The sequence below is a fragment of the Macrotis lagotis genome, chromosome 1 (assembly GCF_037893015.1).
Source record: "Macrotis lagotis isolate mMagLag1 chromosome 1, bilby.v1.9.chrom.fasta, whole genome shotgun sequence".
Lineage (NCBI taxonomy): Eukaryota > Metazoa > Chordata > Mammalia > Peramelemorphia > Peramelidae > Macrotis > Macrotis lagotis.
In genome coordinates, this window is record NC_133658.1 from 779123920 (window position 1) to 779149669 (window position 25750).

At 34.3% G+C, this 25750-nt stretch overlaps 2 protein-coding genes across 2 annotated transcripts in view; both read right to left on the minus strand.

Moving 5' to 3' along the window:
- Positions 1–11539, minus strand: part of LOC141508189 (caspase-13-like) — a 30437-nt gene extending 18898 nt beyond the window's left edge. The window contains exons 1-4 of the mRNA XM_074216574.1: positions 11450–11539; positions 9610–9846; positions 3744–3818; positions 3113–3207 (exon numbers count right to left, since the gene is read on the minus strand). Coding sequence (XP_074072675.1) covers positions 3113–3207; positions 3744–3818; positions 9610–9846; positions 11450–11456 — 414 coding nt within the window. The 5' untranslated portion in view covers positions 11457–11539. The remainder of the gene's footprint in view (positions 1–3112; positions 3208–3743; positions 3819–9609; positions 9847–11449) is intronic.
- The window catches only part of LOC141508190 (caspase-4-like), a 30628-nt gene continuing 16327 nt past the window's right edge, over positions 11450–25750 (minus strand). Inside the window, exons 6-9 of the mRNA XM_074216575.1 lie at positions 23228–23368; positions 22160–22269; positions 21268–21371; positions 11450–20766 (exon numbers count right to left, since the gene is read on the minus strand). Coding sequence (XP_074072676.1) covers positions 21273–21371; positions 22160–22269; positions 23228–23368 — 350 coding nt within the window. The 3' untranslated portion in view covers positions 11450–20766; positions 21268–21272. The remainder of the gene's footprint in view (positions 20767–21267; positions 21372–22159; positions 22270–23227; positions 23369–25750) is intronic.

Sequence of the window (25750 nt, forward strand, 5' to 3'; positions counted from 1 at the left end):
TAGTATCATTTCCTGTCCCAAGAGAATAGGTAGCCTGAGGAGCAGCATTGCACTCTTCCCAACTAAGGTCCAAAATATTGATCAAGAGAGCAGTGACCGGGGGGGGGGGGGGGGGGGGGGGGGGGGGGGGGGGGGGGGCTAGGCAGCACAGTGGATAAAGCACCAGCCCTGGAGTCAGGAGTCCCTGAGTTCAAATCTGGCATCAGATACTTAATAATTACCTAGCTGTGTGGCCTTGGGCAAGTCACTTAACCCCATTTGCCCTGTAAAACCCTAAAAAAAAAAGAGAGAGCAAGAGAGAGAGCAGTGACCATATCTCATCCCAGACCATATAACCTTAGAAGCACTGAAAACTTCCTAATCCCCAGAACTAGGTCTGAAAACAGCAATACATCAAATTCTAAAGTTCAGTATAATACCTTTCCCCAACTTGCAGGAAACAGAACCCAATGTTAAGAAATGTACATAAGTCAAGAGAAAGTAAAAAAAAAAACCAAACCTGTCCATAAAAATCTCTCTAAGTGATAGGAAAGATCAAGAAACAAATTTAGGGGGTGGCTAGGTGGTGCAGTGGATAGAGCACTGGCCCTGGAGTCAAGAGTACCTGAGTTCAAATCTGACCTCAGACTCAGATACTTAACTGTGTGATCTTGGGCAAGTAACTTGACCCCATTGCCTAGCAAAAACGGAAAAAAAAAAGAAACAAGTTTAGAAGTAAACAATGAAATAAAACAAGTTATAAGCAAACAGAAAGGTATAAACAAAGCAAAGCTATAAACAAAGAGGAAAAAATGAATTGTATACAACTCAAGATTTCCTTGAAAAACTAGAAGAATGATTGCCAAAATCAAATAAGAATGACAGAGGAAAAGATGGGTAAAGAAATGAAACCAAAGGAAGAAAAGTATGAAAAGATAATTAACAATGTGCTAAAATAGGCAGAAAAAATACTGAAGAAAATTACAGAATTGGCCAAATGGGGAAAAATCTATAAAAGTTCGTTGAAGAAAATAATTCCTTAAAAATTATGATTGAGAAACAAAAACTGATGAAGGAAATAAATTCAAGAAGCAAATAAATTCAAAAGAGTAAAAAAATAGAAGAAAATATTAACTTCATTAGAAAAGCAATAAACCTGGAAAACAGATTGAGGAGAGATAAATTAAAAATTATTGTACTACTTCAAGGTTATGATTAAAAATAGACTGGAAATCATACTTAAGGAAATATAAGGAAAAACTCAATAAGATAAGAGAGCAAATTAAAAGAATTCACTGATCACTCCATGAAAGAGATCCCAAAACGAAAGTCCCATTTTTTAACTAAATACCAGAACTCCAAGATCAAGAAAAACATATTGAAAGCAGTCAGAAGGAAACCAGTTGGATACCAACAAAGCACAGTCAGAATCACACAAGGTTTAACTTCTGTCGATTTAGAAGATGTCTTCAAATGTCATAATCCAAAAGGCAAAGGAGAGAGGAATACTAACAAGATTCAGCTACCTAGCAAACCTAAGAGTAATCATATGGGGAAAATGGACATTAAAGAAAGAGAAATTATTTTTTAGGCTTTTTTTTTTTTTGCAAGGCAAATGGGGTTAAAGTGGCTTGCCCAAGGCCACACAGCTAGGTAATTATTAGGCATCTGAGGCCAGATTTGAACCCAGGTACTCCTGACTCCAGAGCCAGTGCTCTATCCACTGCACCACCTAGCCACCCCTTAAAGGGACATTTTTTAAGCAATTCTGTAGGTAAAACCAGAACTCAATAGAAAATTTGCCATTTGAACAAAAGACTAAAGAGAAGTATAAAATATAAAAATGAAAGAGAAATCATAAGGGACTCCACAAGGTTAAGTTATTTGAGTGGATGCAAAGATGACATATGTAATGCCTAGGAACTTTATCATTATTAGGGTAGTTCTATATGGGTAAGTTTATTATAGAAGAATGATCTAAAAAAAAAGAATGGAAGGACATACAATGGAAAAACAGGGAGCAGAGAGGAGGAAAGTAGAAAATCATCTCATAAATGAGCTACATAAGAAAGTTTTCTTTAATGTATTGGAGACTGATGGTAAGTTGGCCATATTTGAACTTCACTCTCATCTGAATTTGTTCAAAGAGGGGACTAAGAAGGTTCCAAGACATGGGAATGAGTGGAGAAAGCTTTACAGTAATAGAAAGCAGACATTCAATGGCAAAGGTAAAGGAATTGTGAAAGAGAATGTCAAATAGACCAATTTGACTGGAATATAAAGGCATGTGAAATGAGGTAATATGCAACCTGCCTGGAAAAATAGATTAAAACCATGTTAGAGAGGGTTTTATTTTAATTAGTTTATATCTTGTCCTAGAGAAAATAAAGTTCCACAGAATGTTTTTGAGCTGGCAAGAGATTAGGTGAAATCTTTACATCGATGAGACCAACTTGGCATCTATTGAAAGGAAAGGTTTAAAAATGAGACTGGATGCTAAAAAGATATTGGAAAAATACACATGAAAGTGATAAAAGTCTAAAAAGTTTGTCATGTGAATGAAGAGAAAAGATTTAGGAATTGTGTCAGTAGCTTTATCATTCTAGTGATTATTCTTATTGAACTCTTCCAGGTTAACATTTTCATGCTCTTTTAACTGTCCTTGCTTCCATGTACTATAGATTTTTCTTTAACAACTAAGTCAACTAAAAAGCTCCATTTACATTCACATTTGTTGCCTTGGAGAGCTCCCTTTCTTTCCTTTGGTTGGAAATGTTTGCATTTGTGATCTCTTCAATCCTCTTTCAAATCCTTCAGTTATCTTGTTACATTCACACTACTTAGAAGAATGTTAGACAAATAGTAAGTACTTTAAAATATCTGTTGAAGCAAATTTAAAAATGATTAGGACCTCATAATGGAACCTCATAATGGGAGATATTTTTCTCCATATAAATGAGAGACACCAGAAACCTAAGGCCTAGACATGACCAAATAATGAACTTTCTTTATCTTCCAGATGATCTAATTATTTCCAGACAAAAAACAAAAACAAACTGATAAGTTTCTCAATTTTTGATATTTGAGGAGGATTATTAGTTCTATCTTTTAAAAAAAAACACTAATATTTTACCTCGCCTTCCATTTCTGTCTTCAATTTCTGGTAGTGATCTGTGGAGCAGACTGTGACCTCATTGTGATTTTCAGGAGTCTTGATTACCAAAGGAACTAAACAAATAAACAAGCAAACAGGATCATTCTTTGACTTTTCCATTCATTGATATTCTATATGATTAACTTAAGTCATCTTGGGGAAGGGCAATATTTTCATGTTCATGAGAAGAACTGAATAAAATGGAAAGATATTTTTTAAAATTTAGTTATAAAAGACTCTTTTACTTGGTGTGGAAATAATGCACTAAGGACACTAGCATAATAACAGTACTTTATACTTTTTCAATATTCTGTAGCTTTTAAAAATTATCATACTCATTATCTCATTTGATCTCCCCAATATCCTTGGGGAAAAGGGCATGTGGAAATTATTAGTTCCATTTTACAGGTGAGTCCATAGAGACACCTTTGTTTTAATTCACTTACATGCATTTATATAACTAATAAAATGGGTTTTTTTTCCATTACATCACACTTTTTACCTAAAGATAATCCTGCAAATAATCCTGGGTTAATTTAATGATTCATTGAGAAAGGAAGCAGATGTGAAATTCAGTGTTTAATCTTAGTTTAAGAAGAAAAAAAAGTACCAGTTGAGCAGGAAGCCATTGTCTGTGACTCTGCTGCCTTCTCTTTCACCACGGTGCATTCTTCTTCCTCAGAATCTAAAGGGGGGAAAAAAGGAAAAGACTATCAGTGTGATATCTTTCTGGTATCTTTCTGAAGGACATTCTCCAAACTGCATTGAACTCTACTTAGTTGGCATTATTGAGTTGTGATTGGTCATGGTTATTCTTTAAATTTAAGCTCATTTCTGAAGTCAGGATCTGCCAGTTCATTAAATTAGAAGGTCAGTTCTTATTAGCTGACATGGAACAAGTAGATGAAAGAAATTATTTTATATTGCATTATTTTATAGTGGTTATGAATATGGGGTAAGAGATGTAAAATTATCATAATTCAAAATACATGTAAATGAGTATACCCCATACATGTTGAATAATGAAAGAATTGCCCTATTTACAGATTAGATGATATCTACCAGAAAAAAAGGGAATCTATAGGCACATGAGATGTATAAAGAATCTGAAAAGGAGTGGAAAGAAAATGTTCATTCCTCAGTTATCACCATCCAAAGCATTCTTCTCTAGGCCTTTGGAGGATTCAAGGCAAATTGGGACATAGTTCTTACAATATAACAAGTATGAATGGGAACAGAAGTTAGATAGAATCATGGAAACTTACTTGAATCTTCTTGTTGCTTAAGATTTAAAAAAAAATCTGTCCATCAAAACGACTTGTTTGATTTATCATACTCATTGTATAAACCAGGTCTTTATTCTGATCCATGATTACTACTACCAAGTTTATATACTTCATGAACAGTGGAAAGTCATATCACATTTCTGTTCTTTAATTTTTTTTGGACCATAAAATTAGGAGATTGAACTAAATGACCTGTAAATTCCTTAATATAATGCCATTTTGCTGAGTTTTTATGTTTTCTGATGATATGATTACTTAAAATTAAATTTTTACACAACAAACAAACAACACTGGTTCCAAGGTCAGTAGAAATATTGAAATATTAGCTTCATCATCATCTGAGCAACCCTAGGTAAGTTACCTAATTTTTCTGTAACTCACTTTTGTTATCTATAAAATCAGTAGTTTGAATTATATGACTTCTGACTTCCCTTTAAGTTATAAATTATAACCACTTTTATTTTTACATTTTCAAATACAATAAAAGTTAAAGTCAAGAAGGAAAAGTTAGGAAATATAAACTACAATATGATTTAATTCATTTCCAAAGAGCAAAGAGAAAGAGGCTCATACTTATTCATAAAATAACAATAATTTTATTAAAGCCCTCATATTTGTGTAATACCTTAGCAAATCAAAGAGACATGGAATTGCAGAGCTGGCAGGACCCATTTAATCTTATTCAAATAATGCCTGTCACATACTCAACAAGTGACTGCGCCTATTATAGAAAAATCTTTAATGGGCCTTTGAAGAACACTGATGTTTAGAAAGCTTTCCTTTACATTGAGTCATTTTTTTCCTTTGCAATTTCAATCAATTTTTTTCTAATTCTATTCTCAGAAACCAATTAAGGAAAGAAAATCTAACTTCTTGTCTAGGTGATAGCTCTTTAAATGTTCAAAACATTTAACTGATAATAAAATTATCTTCTCCCTCCCCTGGAGTCTTCTCTTTTCCAAGCCAAACATTCCCAGTTCCTCCCATGGATATGCATGTGGAATGAACTTAATGCTTTACCACTATGTAGATTATTTTGGAATACCCTCAAGTTCATCAAGGTCTTCAGAAAAATGTGATGCCCACAACTGTCATGGTGACCCGAGCAAAGCATCATATTAGTACTAGTATATTCTTACTCCTAAACACTATACCTTTCTTCATGTAAAGATTAAATTAATTTTATTGACTACTATAATAGACTAATGACACATAATGAATTTCTAGGATTCTAAAATCTTGGATTTTTTTAAATCAATTTTTATCCATTAGCACATTCCTATCTTAGACTTGTGAGGTTGATTATTTGTAGCCCAGTGTAATGCATAGATTTTTCCCTATTTTATCTTTTAGGTTAAGATCAGAATTCTAACTTGTCAAGATCTTTTGTATTTATTATGTGCATCCCCTCCCAATTACCCAGTAAGGTAATTAGGATATGCATTTTTTATCATTTTCACTTTACAGAAAAGGGATAAAAAGACTCAGAAAGATAAAATGATATATCTTCTCACTTTCACCTCAATCATGGCTCCTGTCTCACTAATTCTTAATCATTCCCTTTCTGTTTATTGACATTATACTGTCTGGAAACATGTTTATGACTTCCCATCCTCAAAAAACTCTCACTTGAGCCACCCATTTCCAGTTGTTATCATTCCATATGTCTCCTCCCTTTTATGGTTAAATGCTTTGAGCAGTCTGTGTACAAAAAAAAAGGGCTCCATTTCCTTTTCTCTCATTCTTTTCTTAACCCTTTGAATTCTAAATTTATCAGTAAAATGAAATTGCTCTCTTCAGTTACTATGAAGTCATAATAATCAAATCTAAAGGTCTTTTCTCTATCCTTAGCCTTAACCAACTTCTCCAACAATTTCTCTGACACTGTTTATCACTTTCTTCTCCCTAATACTTTCTTCTTGATATATTTTTTATTTTCTATTCCCCATGATTGAAAATCTTTGCCTACTTATCTCTGCCTCTTGGCTCTCCTTGTTTCTTTTAAGCTTCAGCTAAAATTCCACTCTTTGGAAGAAGTTTTTCTCAGTCACCACTATTACTAGTGCCTTTGCCTTGACTTTGTGTGTGTGTGTGTGTGTGTGTGTGTGTGTGTGTGTGTGTGTGTGTGCGTGTGTGCGTTTGTTTCTGTGTACATGTTTGCAAGTTGTTCTCATGAAGTTGTGAGTTCCTTGAAAGTAGAATGATTTTTTTTTTTGCTTTTGTTTGTGTTGCCACAGTTTTCTTTCTTTCATTGCCTTTCCTTTCTTTCAAAAATTACAATTATATTATAGGGGAAAGGACACCAGACAAAAAGCCAGGAGGCCTAATTTTATTTCTGACTTTGCCTCTCACTCTATACATATGACCCACAGCAAGTTATGTCTTCTGCCTGGACCTTAGTTGTGTCCTCTAAAAGATTAGAGTTTGTGACACATTTGTATAAACCATTTCTTTCTATCTCTAAAGTAATATCATTTTATAAAACTGAGGACCAGAGGCCTCCAGTGCTTTAATCAGCCTTACTCCTTGAAAGTAGCAGAACTGAACAAAAAAGAACAAGAGAAAGAAAGAAATAAAAAAAGAAAGGAAGGAAGGAAGGAAGGAAGGAAGGAAGGAAAGAAAGAATGAAGGAAAGAAGGAAGGAAGGATAATTTCTTAGAAGAAAATCATAGGAAAAGCATAAGAAACCAATATGTGAAAATCAGAGTGCAGGTTATCTTTCCTGTGGACACACTTCTGGAAGAGAAGAAGAAAGGCCAATAAAACATTAACCCAGCTGCCAAAGTATTCCATTGTTTTTTTGCCAGATAAGCAGAGTCTGGCTCCCAGGTCTCTTGTGTACTTTACTGAATGAAGAGAACACATGCATTTTCACTTTTCAAAAGGACGTAGAAATAAATGTCTTTATGAGACCTATAGATTCTGCATGTTATGTGTGAACACTATACATACTCATACAAACAGAATTTTGCTTCTGCTGCCTTATCTCAACCAGTGAATCAAAAGAACAAAAACAAAAAAAACAACAAAACACAATGTAATAACTTCACTGTGAAATGAGGGTAAGATTTGCATATAACCAAACCTGAAAATAGAAGTACACTAGAACCACAGAATAATTCTTTTAGATCAATCCCCTCATCAAACAGATTATGAAACTGAAGATTCAAAAGGTTACTTTACCTAGTCAAGTACATAATTTAAACTCTGTTCTTCAGAAATCAGATGTAATGTTTTATATTTTGCTTTGTTTTGTTTTTACCCACCATACCACCTACTGCTCTTCATTTTGACCTCCCTTTGTCATCTAAAACACACACAACTTTCTCACCCATTAAGAATGGATTTCAAGAAAGTAAAATATCCTTGCTGAGATACTATTGCTGAGAACTGTAAAAATTAATTATATCTTATCTCATCCTGATTTTTATTACTTCAGACAGAAAAAATCTGGGGATATTTTATCTAATTAATTTTTAGTACTTGTAAAGACACTCAGAAAATTCTAATTTTAAAGAATATATTGATCAATTGTTATTCATGTTTCCATTCTTAGAGAATGCACTGAAAAAAATATATTGTCTATAAGAAAATAAAAAGGGATACAGGCTAAATACAAAGAAGAATTTTCCTAACAGTAGAAATGAGTTAAGGAGGATACTTTATGACCCTAAAAAAAAATCAGCCTTTTTCTTTTCTCAATAGAAAATCCCAGACTTTAAGCAGTTTACCATCATTCATTATGTTGAATGAGGGTAAGAGGTAAAAAAGAAATAAAGAAGTTTCTTTTTTAAAGTTAAATAAAAACAACATATATTAAGCTCAAGTTAATGAGCTAGGAACTACTATATTGTTCAAGATACTGTACCAAGAACTAAATAGTTTGAGTTTCAAAAGTAATTTATTTAAACTTTTAGAAATTTAAAATTTTATATCTCTTGATTTATATAATATATATGTATAAATATATACAAAATAAGAAATATTTTGTATGAACATACAAAAGTCAAATGATAAATATAGAATAAGAAGAAAAAGGAAAAAAGTATCATTTAACATAATCAATATATCAACCACATCTGACATTAAAAATAATATTTTTCAATTAAGCAGTACTAAACTATTTTATTTTCCCTCTTGCCTACACCTTTTTTAAATAGAGATTTTAGAAATCTAGATCTACCTTGGAAATGATCTAAATAACTAAAGAGAGTTCTAGCCCCTGAGACAAAGATCTCAAGGAAGACAAGGAGACTGAGGCAAATAGGTTAGTATTGTGGATGAAGAAATGAGTCTGAAAAGGAACAACTGACCTCAGATACTTACTAGCTATGTGACCCTATTGAAGTCACTTAACTTCAGTCTGCAGTCTGCTCTAATTTCCTCCTCTCTAAAATGGAAATAATTCCATTTCCCTCAAGGGTTGTTGTGAAGATAAAAAATAAACAGCTTGGTTACATGTCTGCCACATGTTTGCTTCCTTACCGGCAGTAACAAAGGATCAGAGAGATGCATCTATATAACTAGTGTTTGCCAAATGCAGGATTTGAACCTGGTTTTCCCATCTGAAAGTCCACAGCTCTATCTGCTAGTCAACATGACCACTAAAAAAGCTCATTTCTTTACATCTGTCATTATAAATACTAAACTAAAGAAGAACAGAAACTAGGAAAAGTTTGAAATTAGTTTTTAGGCTAATTAACTTTTGAAAATTGGTATACAAATAATAAATATCACAATAAAACAATGTTCATAGAGCCAAAGCTGTCCAAAATGTGACAAGGTACAGGATGGAAAATACCTTTCAGGTTTCCCACATATCTCTGCTTCAAAGAATACTGTCTATTAAAGGGGAAAGAATGAGGAGGGATATGAATTACTGTAATGAAGACTTACAACTTTCTGTCTATTGAGGAATTCTGACTGCTCTCAAAGTACTAAGTTTCTCTCCTAAAGAGGGAAAAGTTTTTAGGTGAGCTCATGCAGGAGAATAAAGAATTGAAAGAAATCAGACAAGATTGATGAGATCCCAAAATGGTAATAAAAAAAGTAGATCCTTGGAATATTGTACTTTATTGACCCTCAGGACAGAGTTATTCCATTCTTCCTATACTAACTGGAATAGAAACCAGTTGTTAGGTTTCAAATAAAATATACTATTTATATGGAGAAAATTTCTTAGCATCTTACCTGAATCAATTTTTTTGTCGATAGTATTCTTCAAGATTTCATATGTTTGGTGACTTTTCTGAGTGAAAGCATTCATAATACCTTTAGCTGATTTTACCACAGAAGTTAAGTCCTTTTCCATCTTCTCAAATTCATTTATATTCAACACATTTTTATCTATTAGGTTATCTACAATATTACCAAGCAGGCCTGTAAACATGGCTAGTCCAGCCTTCAATGGATCCTCCTCATTTTGTTCTGTTGAAAAGACAGGATAACTTTACAATTATGATTTGAAAATATATTGAGGAGCTAGGTGGCACAGTGGATAAAGAACTGGCTCTGAAGTCAGGAGGACTTGAGTTCAAATCCAGCTTCAGATACTTAATAATTACCTAGCCTTGCAAAGACCAAAAACAAAAAGACAAAAACAAAAGAGAGGGAATATATTACAAAATATAGTATAATTTGTCCATGAATGTTCTTTGAGCATCTTCTAGCTCAGTCATTATTGATAGAGGGAAAAAAGCCAAATAATAGGGAAAAAAAGCTAAATAATAGAAGACTAATGATCAGGTACCTGTAATTGGTCCTGCTTTGTAAATATATACTAGTACCTTAAGTAGGTAAATCATTCAAGGCATTATCTTTCTCATCTGTATGAAAAATACTTTGGACTAGATGAATGCTGGGGGTCCCTGAAAGTTATGAAGACCTGTAGATCTGTGATTTTAGGAAACCATTACCCTGTGATGTTAAGATGTTAACTGACTTTTTAACAATAATAATATTCAGAAGTCTGACAGCAAAGAATAAAATTCATCCTTTTGACTTTTTGATATATATATATATATATATATATATATATATATATATATATATATATATATATACAGTTTACTTTTCTTTCCACTTATTCATCTGACTTTTATAGGGAATAGTTATTTTAAACTATTATGGAACCCTTTAGGTTTGCATATTGTGACATGGTTTTGTTTGTTAGTTTGTATTGTCCTAATCACTGTAAGAACTTCGCCTGATTGTAAGGGCAAAAACTGTATGCAAACTTCCTGCACTTCTACTGATCAATAATTAAAAGATAAGAGCAGTATGCAAACTTGCTCTACTGTTGGTGATCAACTCCTAAGTACTTAATAATCTTAATTATCTGGATTATGGGAGTTAAAGTGATTTTCCCAGTTAAATATGTGAAAAAGGCAAATCCAGATCTTCCAACTATGGCTAGGCCTCTGTTCACCACTATCTCTCACCTGAAAATGCCTAGTTTTATTTTAAAAGAAAACACATCTCAATATTGACTTTTTTTGTTGGTTCTCTCTGCATGCTGCAAGGTCTAGGTCACAACTTCACTTTGTGTGCACTTTTGTGTTTCCAGCTAATTGCAAATACTTTTAATTAGGAGTTTTTTAAAATAAATTATTACTTGAATGACTATATGAACTTAGGGGAATAGTTACTGGAAGGATTTAGGGATGAGGAAAGTGGGGGGGGGCTGTTGGAACTGTTGGAACAGGAACCACAGGAAAACCTTTAGAAATCAGCATAGAGACAGTTTATCTTTCTTGTCTCCTGCTTCTGGACCTGGTCCTGTTATAATTTCCAAACCAAGACAACACTAATATCAGGAAGGTTTATTTCACACGTGATAACCCTTTTCCTTTGCTCTCAAACTTTCATCAACATCGTAAAACTACTCTTAAGAATATTTCTATTTTTGGTGCTCCCAGGATACAACAAAAGAAAAAGAATGCTTAGAACTAGAATTAAGCAAAAGTCCTCCTACTTCACAACACCCCCGCCACAGCAAAACCAAAAGAAAAATAAAAAGATTCATACTCACCAGCCATGATCTGTTTGACTTACTTATTCTAAAAGATAGTGAAAATGAAAGTTACGCTTGCTCTGTAACTCTAGTTAGACAAAGGGAGAGTTAAGGATTTGTAACCCTCTGCCTCTGAAATGCAGTAAGTACATTTCTGCCAGAAAAAGAGAGGGGAGGAGAGAATGTGGTTTATAGGCCTCTGGAATGAATCATTTTCCCTTAGCAGAATGAAGATATAAAACTGATACTCTCCCTCTCTTTTTTTTCTGGGAGGGAAAGAACAAAAAATGAAAAATACATATTTGGTGCATCACTTACACACACACACACACACACACACACACACACACACACATACACACATATACATAAATAAGAAAGAAGCTTTGGTCAAAATGAATGGCAAATCTTAAAACTCTAGGGTAGAATTGGTCATTATTTTGATTATTGTTGGAATGTTTTATACTATAACCACACAGATCATCTTTTGCTCCTGATCTCTCAGAATATCCAATTACCTGGCATTTCCAGGAAGATCTGTGTGGAATTAGATTGAAAGTCACATTGAATCTCCACATAGTTACAAAGTCCCTCTTCTTTTCTATTTCCCATTTTCCTGTGCACACTTTGAAGTAGGTATGTAGAGTTATGAAGTATGCCCAAAAAGATGTTCTAACACTTTGGGTGAAAATTAACAAAATTAATTATACCTTTTTTTCTCATTCTCTTTTTTTATCCATAGGTGTCAATTCTGGGAAAATTTTATCCAATTTATTTTGCATAATGATTAAGGAGAGGTTGAAAAACAAGTTTGATAAAAATCTAAAAATTATTAATTATACATGTTTATGTTTTCTAAAAAAAATATTGACAGAAAAATGGGGTAAGATGGAGTACTTAGCCGATAATATGAGGGAAAGATACTAGAACTGAAGAAAAATTTTCTAACAGTGAAATGGGTTACCATCAAGGCTGGATTGGAGCTAGATGTCAGTGACTAACATCCTTAGCTAGAATTATATGAAGCTGAGTTCAGAGAAAGTTTATTCATATTTAGACCTGTCAGATAAGTGGTATCTTTCAGGGTGTTCATGGTAAAATGTTTAGACATTACCTGTAAGTAATAATTATATATTAAAAATTAACAAGAAAGTAAAGAACACTTATACCTCATAAATTTGAAAATATTACAAATCAAGGCCTGAGTTATCATTTTGTAAATTTAGGCATAGGAATGTTATGGAAAATATTAATAATGTAGATTAAAATTAGTGCAGATTTGTTTTACTTCATTGTTTAATTTCCATTATTATTATTATTATTATTATTATTATCATCATCATCATCATCATTATTATATAAACATTTTACCATGGGCACCCTGAAGGACACCACTATCTGAGATGTAAATATAAATAAAAGTTCTCTGGACTGGGCTTCTTATAATTCTAGCTAAAAATGTATCACAGTTCACAACTAATATTCTTATATTCTTTGCCTTTTCTCACTAAAAACAAGACACTTGGTTTTCCTTTAAATGGCTTTAAAGCAGGGACAGGGAATGCCCAGACATTGGACAGCATAAGATCCTCAGAATCATTTGTTTTTGGATTTTTTTTTTGCTGCCATGGGAAGTGGGGAGGAAAGGGAGGGTGGTAGAAAAACATGGAACTCATAAACTTGCAAATGGATATTGACAATTACCTTTGAATGTAATTGGAAAAATAAAATTAAATAAAGAAAAAGAAAGAAATAATTTGGTTTGGTGCTGCCAGGACAACTGCTAGTGGCACTTGAAATTCAATGACTCTAGGAGCTATTTAAGGGTGAATTAATTAAATGTTTTACCAAATACAGTAGGCTCATTTTTAAACTGACAATTTTGTATGGTCCAAGAATGATGTTATAAACATAAAAAAGCCCTTAACGACAATAAGGTTCCCCCCACCCCGTCTCTTTTAAAGTGTATGCTACTGGAAAATATATTAGAAAACCAAACAATCCTCAGTGTATATTAGTCCCATAGGTTCCTAGGATATTCTTTTTTATATATTTTTTAATTTTAATTTTTTTCACAATTACATGTAAAAATAGTTTTCAATATTCATTTTTTACTCCCACACTGTAATTCACTCCTTCCTCTTTGGTGACATAGAGCAAAAACAATTAGTTCTAAGCAACAAATTTTGTAAAATCACATAGTAAAAATAATAGGGGACAGTTAAGTGACTCAATGGATGCAGTGCTTGATCCAGAGTCAGGAAGACCTGAATTCAAATTCAACCTCAAACACTTAGTACCCAGGTGATTCTAGGCAAGTCACTTAACCTTCTTTTTACTCAGTTTCCTCATCTGTAAAATGAATTGGAGAAGCAAAAGTTAAACCACTCAATGGGAATGGGAATCATGAACAGTAAGACACAACAGAAATGATTAAACATAAGAGCTACAAAATATACCTCTCCCTCTCCCACACCATTCAAAAAACAAAACCAAAAAACTGTACTCTGATTCTGTGCTTCTGTCTCTCCATCAATTGTTTGTCAACTTTCTGTTTCTCACACACAATACATAAAAAAGAGTAGGCCCAATTTAGACAGTAATGGCTGTAAGGTACACATGTAGGAAGCATGTTGTCAAGGAAACTCACACCTCTGGTCCCACAGTCCATAGAGCTAGAAAGTCCTAAATTTAAATGTAATTTCTGTGGAATGCTCACTCACTACTGTGGGCAATCTACAGTACTATGTAGATTAGTATAAATAAACATATATAGACAGACAGACAAATGAATAAATAATGAAGATAAATGAATATTAAATAAATAAGATTAGGTTGCTCGGGGGGATGCTGGGTAGTTTACAAATTAGAGGGGCTATTAAGGATTAATATAAGTCTTACATGACAACTACTGGACTCTAATCCTTGTTCTTTCTAAATTTTATTTCCCTTTTAATTACCTCTCTTCTGCCAGGTGGTATGCTTCCCCACTCACTTCTTTCTCTATTTCTTTCTCTTTCTATCTCTGTTTCTGTCTCTGGCTCTCTCCTCTTCCCTCTTCTCCCTCCTTTCTCTCTTTCTCTGTGTCTGTCTCTCTTCTCTCTCAATAAATGCATTATAAACAGAAATGGACATAGATAATATAAAGATGTTCTCTGATCTATTTACTTTTAAACTTGTGTGGGGCTTCATATTTATCCCTACTAAGCTTCAATATTGTTACCTTCAACTAAAAACGAAAATCAAAACAACCTTTTTTGTTGTTTTAGGGTTGCATTCTCAGCTTAAACTATACTTTAGTCTTTTTTCACTTTATTTTTTGTAAGATTTTGCCTCTTTTATTCACCTTTAATTACTTCTGTTATTTCTTCTTTCATACATCTTGCACATGCATATTTACATCTGATGATTAATTACAGCAAGCTCTCTAGAAGATTCTATTTTCCCCCACCTTGTTCATAATTATTTTATACATTTTTTTATTTATTTTAAACTTAGATACAGAATGCGAAAAGAATAAAAAAGAATATTGCTATCCATACAGTAGAATTTAGGAGAGGATTCAATATAAAATAATAAATTTATTTTTCAAGAAAACCTATATAATAAATACTATACATTGTTTTTCAAATTACACAGTTTTTCCTCTGCTTCCATCTAGGTTTTTCTTTTGTTCTCTTTTGTGCACTATTTTAGTTTTCTTCACTTTTTCCAACCCTCCTCCTCCTCCATTCATTAATTTTAAAGGCAATGTAGTATATTGAATAGAATACTGAACTTTGAGTTAAGAAAGTTGTTCAGGGGCAGCTAGGTGGCATAGTGGATAAAGCACCAGCCTTGGAGTCAGAAGTACCTGGGTTCAAATCCAACCTCAGACACTTAATAATTATCTAGCTGTGTGGCCTTGGGCAAGCCACTTAACCCCATTTGCCTTGCAAAAACCTAAAAAACAAAAGTTGTTCAGATGTCTCAGGTGTATCCAATCCCATTTATTGTTTCCTTGGCATAGATACTGGAGTGGTTTGCCATTTCCTTTTCCAGCTCATTTTACATATGAGGAAACTGTGACAAACAGGATTAAGTGACTTGTGAAGGCTCATCTAGTTCACAGCTGGATTTGAATTCAGGACTTTCTAATTTCAGGTCCAACACTCTATTCACTGTGAATTTGGAATACCTAGGTTCAAATTCCATATCTAAAATCTACTAACTACTCAGACTTATCAAATCAATGAGTTACATGAGACATCAGTAACAAGTTGGGCTAAATGACTGCTAAAATCCCTTTCAACTCTAAATTGCTGATCCTGAAAAATTTGACTAGGCCACTAAAATTTTCTTGTTAACATTCTCATTCTACTTTAAGTTTCCTTTTGAGAATCTTAAATCTCATGTTGCTTTCTTTTGAGAATCTTAAATATATCTTCTTAAAATCATTTTAGGTCTGATATTCCCTTCCCTAGCTACTTTGATCCATAATAAGATTTCTCAGTGTGTTCATCTGATTTTTATGAAAGTATGTAAACAATTTACTTCAAACAACAAATGACTACTCAGCCATTTAAGTCTTCTTATGAGGTAGTCAACTCTACATTTACTGAGTAGTGGTAGTTTTTGCCCTGTGCCTGTGACTATTTTATAGATCCTTACTAATTGGTTAAATTGATATTTAAAACTCTGAGGCCAGAGCAAGCAGACTACTTTTCTCATGTGCAATTTGCTTCATCCATATGATGTATCCCAACTCCTTCCCACCCACTCTAACACCACTCTAAGTTGTGCCTCCACTCCTATTCTCATGCAGTTCTAGAGCCATGAATTATGTATAGTTCACTCCAACCTAAACTTTAGTAGACTCAAAAGTTCCCTTATTTGACAGTTCATAGTAAGACCTTATTCTGCTTCACCCACTAGGACAGGGTTTCACCACTGAGTAAAAGAAATCTTCAATTTAAATCTTTTGAAAATATTTTAAAATTAATGACTCCTCTTCTGACTGGAATGACATATAGAAAGAGTTAATAATAAAATATAGAGACTGCTAAATGATTTTCTAGATTCAAAGTTTAATTTGAATATGACTTGAGAATTCACAAAGTTGTATTTTCTGACTTTGGTCCAGAATTCCTTCTTCATTTATCAATAAGGATTAAAAATTTTTTAACCACTTTTAAAAGAGGTCATGGGGGTAAGAGACAAATTGGTGATGTGGAGGCAGGAATTCCCAGGAGCTCCCTTCAAGAACATTCTAACTACCTTAAAATTGTGACTTTAACCATATTTTAGTGACAGAATCCATAGAAAAGACCAAGTTAAATAATTTTCCAGCCTAAGATAACTTGGAAGATCAGCAAGAAGGGTCTGTTTCACCATTGTCAGAAGGGGCCATTGTGCAGCCAGTACTGTGCAGAGCTGAGAGCAAATAAACTCCAGTATTCCAGGAATAACCTGTTGAGTGCCTGGGTCCCTAGGGGTGCCAGGTTTTGTGGCAGTGGGAGCAGTTTCCAGACCTCCCAATCCAGGGATCACCAAGGACAGCTTGGAAGGCCCACAGGAAAACTCTTCCAGAGTGAGTGAGGAGCCCAGGTCAGCTCAGACCTCAGCACTGTCCCAACCCCGGGGAAATGGAAGCAGGCCTGAGGAGCCACCCAAGCATCCCAGCAGCTGCTCCCAGAGCACTCAGCCCACAGAAGGTATAAGGGGTAGGTGAAGACTGTTGAGGTCTCTCTGCTATACTTGGGTCAAGACTGTGACTTTGTTCATATGCAGACCCTGGTCACAGTCTGGGTTCCCTATTGCCACAATGGAGCAGAGACCCTCCTTATAGCTCCAGTGCAGAGGGAGTGTTGTTGTGGTCATCCCCAAACCAGAACACGGACCAAGAGAGCAGTCAGAACCTCTCATAAGACATTGAAGGAAATGAGGTCCTTTTGGGGGTATCGCAATAACACTCATAAACTTGGAGAGCATGTTAAAACCAGGTCACGGGCTGGGGAAATGAATAAATGGGAAAAAAAAGAATCTGACCACAGATAATTACTTTGGTCCCCGGAGGATCAAAACACACAGTCAAAAGACAGTCCAAGCTTCTGTATCCAAGGACTCCAAGAAGAATAGGAATTGGGTTCAGGTTACAGATGAGCATAGAAAGATTTTGAAAATCAAGTAAGGGAGGTAGAGCAAAAATAAATAAGTGCAATGCAAGAAAATCATGAAAACTAAGACAGAAACCTGGTGAAGGAGATACAAAAAAAATTTCAAAGAAAAAAACTTGTTAAAATCTAGTTTAGAGCTATTGAAAAAAAAACAATCCAAAAAGGCCAATGAGGAGAATACCTTTAAAAGCTAAATTGGTCAGATAGAAAAAGACATAAAAAAGTTCTCTGAAGAAAATCACTCCTTAAAATGTAGAATAATAAGCATATATAGAGACAAGCTGATTCTGAGGGTGTAATATATTAAAGGTGGAGTCAATGGGCAAAAAAAGAAATGTACTGGGAGAAAGTGAAAGGAGTCGAGAAAAAGTTTTTACAGTGGAGTGGAAGAGGGAAAGGTGGGGGGAATGAGTGTACCTTCCTTCTCATCAGAAATGACTCAGAGGGGCAGCTAGGTGGCACAGTGGATAAAGCACCAGCCCTGGAGTCAGGAGTACCTGGGTTCAAATCCAGTCTCAGACACTTAATAATTACCTAGCTGTGTGGCCTTGGGCAAGCCACTTAACCCCATTTGCCTTACAAAAACCTTAAAAAAATGACTCAGAGAGGAAACAAAATTTACACTGAATAGGGTATAGAAATCTATCTTACCCTAGAGGAAAAATGAGAGGAAGGGGATGGGAGAAAGAGGACAGGGAAATGGGATGTGGGTTGTAGGTGATAGATGGGAGGGAAGATCCTGAGAGAGGGTAGTCAAATATAAGACATTTTTTTTTTGCAAGGCACTGGGATAGGGTGGCTTGCCTGGGGTCACTTAGTTGGGTGATTGTTGGGTGCCTGAGGCCAGATTTGGGCTCTAATTCTTCTGGTTCTAGAGTCAGTGCTCTGTTTTCTGGGTCACCTGGCTGCTCCACAATGTACTTTTGAGGAAGGACAAAATGAAAGGAGATAGAGAATAGAATAAATGGGAGTGGGGAGGAATAGAAGGGAGGGAAAATACAACAAGCAATAGAAACCTTGGGAAAAAATATTGAAGCAACTTCTTTGATGGACTTATGATAAAGAATAGCATCCATACCAGTGAAATAGCTGATGTTATCTGACCACAGACTTAAGTATAATTTTTTTCTCTCACTTTATTTTTCTTAAGGATTCTCTATTTTTGTGTCAGGGGGAAGGGGGTTTATATTTACTTTAACAACAAAACCATTAACAATGACAAAATTTGTAAATAAATAAATTAATGTGTATTCAGTTATTTTTAACTCATGTCTGACTCTTAATGACCCCATTAAAGTTTTCTTGGTAAATACCAGAAAGATTTGCCATTTCCTTCTTCAAATGATTTCACACATGAGGAAAGTGGCAAACAGAATTAAATGACTAGCTAGGTTCACCTACCTAGAAAGTATCTGAGCCAAGATTTGAACTCAGGTCTTCTTGACTCAAGTTCTAACTTCTGCTCTACCAAACTACTTGGTATAAGTAGCATCACTTCCCAAACTAAGACCTAGATGACATTTCTCATACCATGTGAAATAAAATCTAGCTCTGATAAAATCCAATAATTTATGTTTTCATGTTTATTAGACTTTTAGACAAGATTTATTTTATTAAAAAAAATTATTTCATTTTTTCACTCAAATCCCTGATTCCCTTCACATCCTAATGTCTCACAGAGAAATGACTTATTTTAGAAGAATATTTTTAAAAAGAGAGAAAAAATTCAACAAAACAAAATAATACATTGAAAAAGTCCAGTTTTATCTGTACTGCTACATAGAATATTTATTCTTCTACCTCTGCAATGAAGTTGGTGGAAGTATCTTTTTAATATCTTTTTTGGGGATCAAGCTTGGTCATTTATAATAATGTTGTGACATTCCTTTGCTGTCGTTACCATTGTTCTTTCTGCTTACAGTACTGTAATAATTATTAATTCTATTTTCCTTATTCTGTTGCAGTGTTCATCAGTTCATATAAGTACTTTCATGCTTCTCTATGTTGATAATTACATTTACTTAAAACACAATCATATTTCATTACATTCATGTATAGCAATTTGATTATTACATAACTAATGGGCATCTAGCTGAGATCATTTTTTTTTTTTGCTTCCACAAAAGAGCTACTATAAATATATTGTGGGCCCTTTATTTTTGTCTTCCTTAATTTTCTTGGTATATACACCTAGCACTGTCATGTATGTCTAGCACATATGTTTGCCTTAAAGACTGTTTTACAGAGAACGCACACAAGGCAAGTGCTCACCTGGAATTCAGAACTGCCACAAAGCCACCCTCAGAGTTTCTCTGAAGAATATTGGAATCAACAGAATACCAGGGGATACACTGGCAAAGGACAACTTAGTATATTGTGACTACATCAAAGAAGATGCTATGCTTTATGAGCAAAGAAGAATTGCAGTAACTCAAAAGAAACATGAGATCTACAAATTTAGAGACATTTCAACTCTGAAAATTCATATAGACTATTTGTGCCTGACTGTGATAGAACCTTCCAAGTTTATATTGGTCTGACCAGTAACAGTCAGACACACTGTATCTTGATTCCAATATAATGATGTCATTTTGATCCTCCTCAAGGAGGACAACAGCCAACTAGTACTGGAGGTTCTAGAGTCAAGAGTACAGCTGTTTTAGTCATTTAATTTGAATAATTCATAACCACTCTCCAGAAACATTGGAATAATTCAAACCTTGACTAAAAAATGTATTACTGTGTCCACCTTTCCACAATTCTTCCAATATTGACTATTCACATTCTAATAAGTTTTATTAATTTTTATGGTTGTGAGGAAAGAAATCTCAGGAATTTTTAGTTTTGCATTTATCTTATTGATTTGGATCATTTTTTTTCATGTGGTTATAAATAGTTTGGATTCTTCTTTGGAGAACAGCTTTAACCAATTATCTATAGTGAAATGACTTTTGTTCTCATATATTTCTATGAGTTGCCTGCATATCTTAGAAATTATACCTTTATTAGAACTATCACAAGTGTGATATATATATGTGCATGTACAAACATATATATGTGTTTATATGCCTGATATATGTTTAGATTAACAATGAATCCTTTCCTTCCTATTTTAGTTGTCTCAGGCAACGTTCTTCTGAAAAAGATGGATACATTAAGGTCCCAGTAACTTGGATTTTCCTAAAAAAAAAGACAGAATAAATGTGAATTCAGTTAGTGACAGAATTGATAAGCAACTGTCACCAGTACCTCACGTAACAAACACTCTCAAAAGTATGACTTCCCAGTCATTCCCAAGTGTAATAAAAAAGGAATAATTGTAATTGGACTTTAACAAATGGAGCTTAATTTTTTTAAAGCTGAGGGAGAGTATACCCTGGTTGTCACCTCATTAATTATTATCCATTTTATTTTCTGATTATTTGCCATGCCATATTCCTCCCCAAACCTCACAAAATTCGATGGGTCAGAAACCATTTCTAGTGCAGATGAACAACAATGGCTACATCATAGTAGCTTAGCCATATCTTTCTGAGGTATCCTTAACTCTGACAGATGCTCAGGCAGGATGGTCTTTCCCAAAAAAATACATACACAAACACACACACACACACACACACACACACACACACACATATTTCACCTCTTGTTTAATCCTTTGCAAGGGTTACATTTACTTACTGGTTTTAATTGCCTGGAAAGAGGTAAAAATATCTTGTCATGGACAATCTTTCAATGGTGGGCATTTGAGCCTTAACTTTGGGAATTTCAAATTCTTTCTGAACCTAAAAGGAAAATAGATTTCGAGGCAATCATCTTTTGAGAAGAAACAGAAAGATGGAACAAAATGTAGTATAAAAAGATGAAGAAACTGGGGCAGCTAGGTGGTGTAGTGGATAAAGCACCAGCCCTGGAGTCAGGAGTACCTGAGTTCAAATACAGCCTCAGACACTTAATAATTACCTAGCTGTGTGGCCTTGGGCAAGCCACTTAACCCCATTGCCTTACAAAAAAATAAAAGAAAGAAAGAAAAAACATTGAAAAGAAAGAAATGATTTTCAACTACAGAAAAAAAGGGAAAGACAATAACATTTTGAGTTGTGCTTTGAAGAAAAGAACAAATTCTAACTAGAAGAAATGATAAAAAAAAAAAAAACAGAAAAAGAAATCACCTGTCTCCTTGTGGTATTCCTATATTCCCTGAAATTCCCTATCCCCTTCCTTTAGGCAATGTAAAACTTACTGTCCTTTCATAGTTCAAGTAAAATTTGCTCCTCACTGAAGCCCTCCTTCATTAACCATATTTCAAAGTGATATTTTTTTCTTTGTTGTATTTTGCTGATAGTCTATATCAATAATCTTGTACTGGTTTTATATTTTGTCCTAAATTGGTTTCTTCCCAGTTTGTAAATACTTGTTGAGTCCCCTTAGGACCTTAAAATCAATGAAGGTAGATTTTTCTATTCCTTTCTCTGCCCAGTATTGGCCAGATAAAGCAGACAAATGGGCATTAAGCAAATATTTTCAAATAGGTGAGCAAATGAATGAAAGAAACTAAGGAGACAAGTTTTACCTTTCGGAAGATTTCTTCTATGTGGCAACACCAAGAATACTGTTGGAAACAATGAATGAGCTCTGTAATGAAGACTGATCCTTTTTCCTTATCTCTCCAAGAAACATTATCTAAAAAGAAAGAGATTTTTAATCTTCAGGGTCATGGGCCTCACTTAGACAAAGAGATATTTGGAAATACCATTCAGAGACTTCTTAGAGGAATCTAGGTGACAGAGAGCTGGCAGTGAGTAAGAAAACTTGAGTTCAAATTCAATCTCAGACACTTTCTAGTTTCATGACCCTGAGTCAGTCACCTCTGTTTGCCTCCATTTCCTCAAGGTAAAATGAGGATAATAATAATTCCTGACAGGGTTGTCATGAGGACCAAATGAGATAATGTTTATCAAAAAACTTGGTAAAGTAAATGATAATCAGTAATAATCTTTGCCTATATATTCCCCACCTCTCTGAAATATTTTTCTTTCCTTTACATAGCTATATCCACCATCTTGTAAAAAAAGTAACCTACAACTAAACTTTAGGAAACCCTTATTAATAAATCATATTAGACTCCAGTCTGTATTTATTCTGTCTTTTTGTGCTTAGCAAATATTCTCATAATTTGCTAATGCTATTATCTTACTTGCTAAATATGCTACTATAATTTCAGAAAGAATTTCTTATCCAGTTAAGGTGTAAACTATAGGTAACAATACAAACAGAAGCACATGTATTACGCAAGCAATTATATATGCATGCTGCTGCATTGTGAATAGGATATACAGATATACATAAATGCATACATACATATATAGATAATGTGTCTATAAATGTATGCAAATATATATGTGCATATTTCTTTTAATGTTTATTGAATAACTGATAAATCATTTGAAAAGAGGACATGCAAAAATAGTGTCTGAAGCATTTGGTAATTCAGATCTTAATATGACAGGGAAAACAAGTAACTAGCAGAAAAGGACTATGGAAATTAAGTGGTCTTTTCTTTTCATTTCCTAAAAATCCTAAGGTTACCTTTCCTGTACTTGTATCTGGTACACCTGACATTCTAGGTTTATTGACTTACGTGGAGTTGAGGAACAGAAAGTAATGAAGTCCTTTTCTAAATGGGTCTTCCGGACAGAGTCCTCCTCAAAGACTTGCAGTTCACTTTGGCTATCTTCAACAATTTCTGGGGTATCACTCACCCACACTTGCCCACTGTTCACTGAGTAAAAGGAAATGCATTATTTGTATCATCTACACATTTTTGACTGTGTTGCCGATGTGAGTTTTTGTTTTATTTTCATCATTATTTCCCAAAACTTAAGAAGATCCATGTGAAAATTGAGGGGATTGAGAAAGTAGTTAATTATGGGAATAATATGAACCACAGCTATCTCATATTGACACTGAATTCCAAAACTAGTTCAGTTCTTTTTCTATTCAATTATGGGTCTAGTCCAAGTTCTGTGTTGTAAAAAAAATTTTTTTTCAGTTGTAAGAATTTGGAGAAAAATTTGATGCATTGTTTGAACCTAGCCCTACATGATGGAAAACTAGATCACTACTACCCAATATTTAGAGATCATTAGTTAATTAAGTTTATTCTGATCAGAAACCTATTAAGATTCGAAGAAAGTATACAAGGAATTTTCTCATAATTGTATGTCTCAACCAACCCATATATCTTACTTGAAAACTAGTCCCAAGTTGATTAATCAATTATTCTTTTTATGTTCCTTTGATTGTTCACAGACACATGAGAGGTGAAAGGCACCTCCTTTTCTGAATTCAGGAAATTATATCTGTTGTTCATTCTCTCCTCAACTTGGAAAATCTTTCATCTTTCATCTACTTGGAAATCAGTTATCTACTGTTGTATTGTTTACTTTTAATTAAATGGTCTTATTTGATTGTTTTTAAAGTATAAAAAGCTGTCTCTCCCTATATCCAGGGTCCAGCTCTAAGCCAGAGGAATAGGTTTTGTCCTGGGCCAACTAGGTTGGGCAGTGAATAAAGCACCCCCTTCCACTGCCCCTCCCCCCAGAGTCAGGAGGACCTGAGTTCAAGTAGGACTTCAGACACCTAATACTTACTTAACTGTGTGCCCTTGGGCAAGTCACTTAACCCCACTACCTTGCAAAAGTCAAAAAAATAATAATTTAAAAAAATGGCTGATATTGTTTTGTTGGGCAATTGCCACATATTGTTTAATAAATTGATATGTTTGGAAGATTGAGCTTTGTTTCCCCTATACTTTCATCTTTCACACACCATAACAAGGACTTTTCTCATACATCATGGTCTGATAAATTTATAGCTCAAATTGGAAGAGACATTAGAGTATCTAACTTAACCTTCATTTCATTTCACAAATAACAAAACTGAGGTCACAGATAAATTAAGGGGCTATCTGACAGTAAATGGGACAGTCAATATTTGAATTCAGGTCCCCTCTCTATATACCCATAATTTTTTTGAATGGATCACATTACTCTTATCTAAAGGATCATTCAACACATTATACCATATCAATTTTCAGTGTTAATCTTTCAGAATTGGAAGTTATTCAGTGTCTGGGAGGAGCAGGACAATCATTTCATTGCAGATAGAACCTGAGGCACAGAATATCAGGAACTGACTCCAGTGCTTCTTTTGTCCAATAAATATGTAACCAAGAATAACTTTTAAATCATCCATAAGTGATTTAATACTTTCACCCTTAATATCTTCAGGAAGGAGAAAGTCACCTACTCTATCTCCATTCCATTTTTGTACATCAATTGTTGTTAGGAAATTTTGTTTTATTGTGCCCATCCTTCCAACATCAAACTTTGACATGCTCTTCCTGAGACCAGTCAAAATGGCAAAGTCCAGGACTCACCCAACCACTCCCTCAAATCCTCAAAATATCATTAAATAATGACTCTAAACAAATGCTAGAGTAGTATGTTCTAGAAAGAAAAAAAAAACCTGGTGAAATTTTCCAGTCCAAGACATCTTAGAATGTTGTTAGGAAAGATTGCTGCACCTGGTGAGATTTGCCAGTCCAGTGAAGGCTGTGCCATCTCAATAAGGGTGCAAAAAAAACTAAAACAGAAACAGGTATTGGGAGCGTGAATTAAGAGCAGCAGCTGCTATTGGAATTCTCAGCTCACTGAAAGTAAAGGGTTTGAACAACTGGTCAGAAAATTATCAGGGGTCCTTTTGCTAACACCAAGTCAAAACTCTGTTGTTCTGCCCAAACTAGGATCTTGGTTGCAGTCCTAGGTCTCAGTCCCAGGGAGAGGACAGGAGCACACCAGGACTTGAAACAGCAGGGGATCAGGGACCCTTATCACAGTTTCCAGGGCAGAAAAGAGTATTTGTGATCATTCACAGAACAGAATGCAGGCCAAAAGATTAGTAAACACCTCTCCTTAGAACAAACCACCTTGGAAGAATTGAAAATTTGTAGGTCCCAGAAGTATCTCCAAAAATAGCTGCATAAAACCCAGGAAACTTGGAACTATATACGCTTCAACCTGCAAGCAAAGTCCTACTTTAATAAAGAATTTTAAAAACAAGTCAAAGACTGGGAAAATGAGCAAACAATAGCAAAAATAAT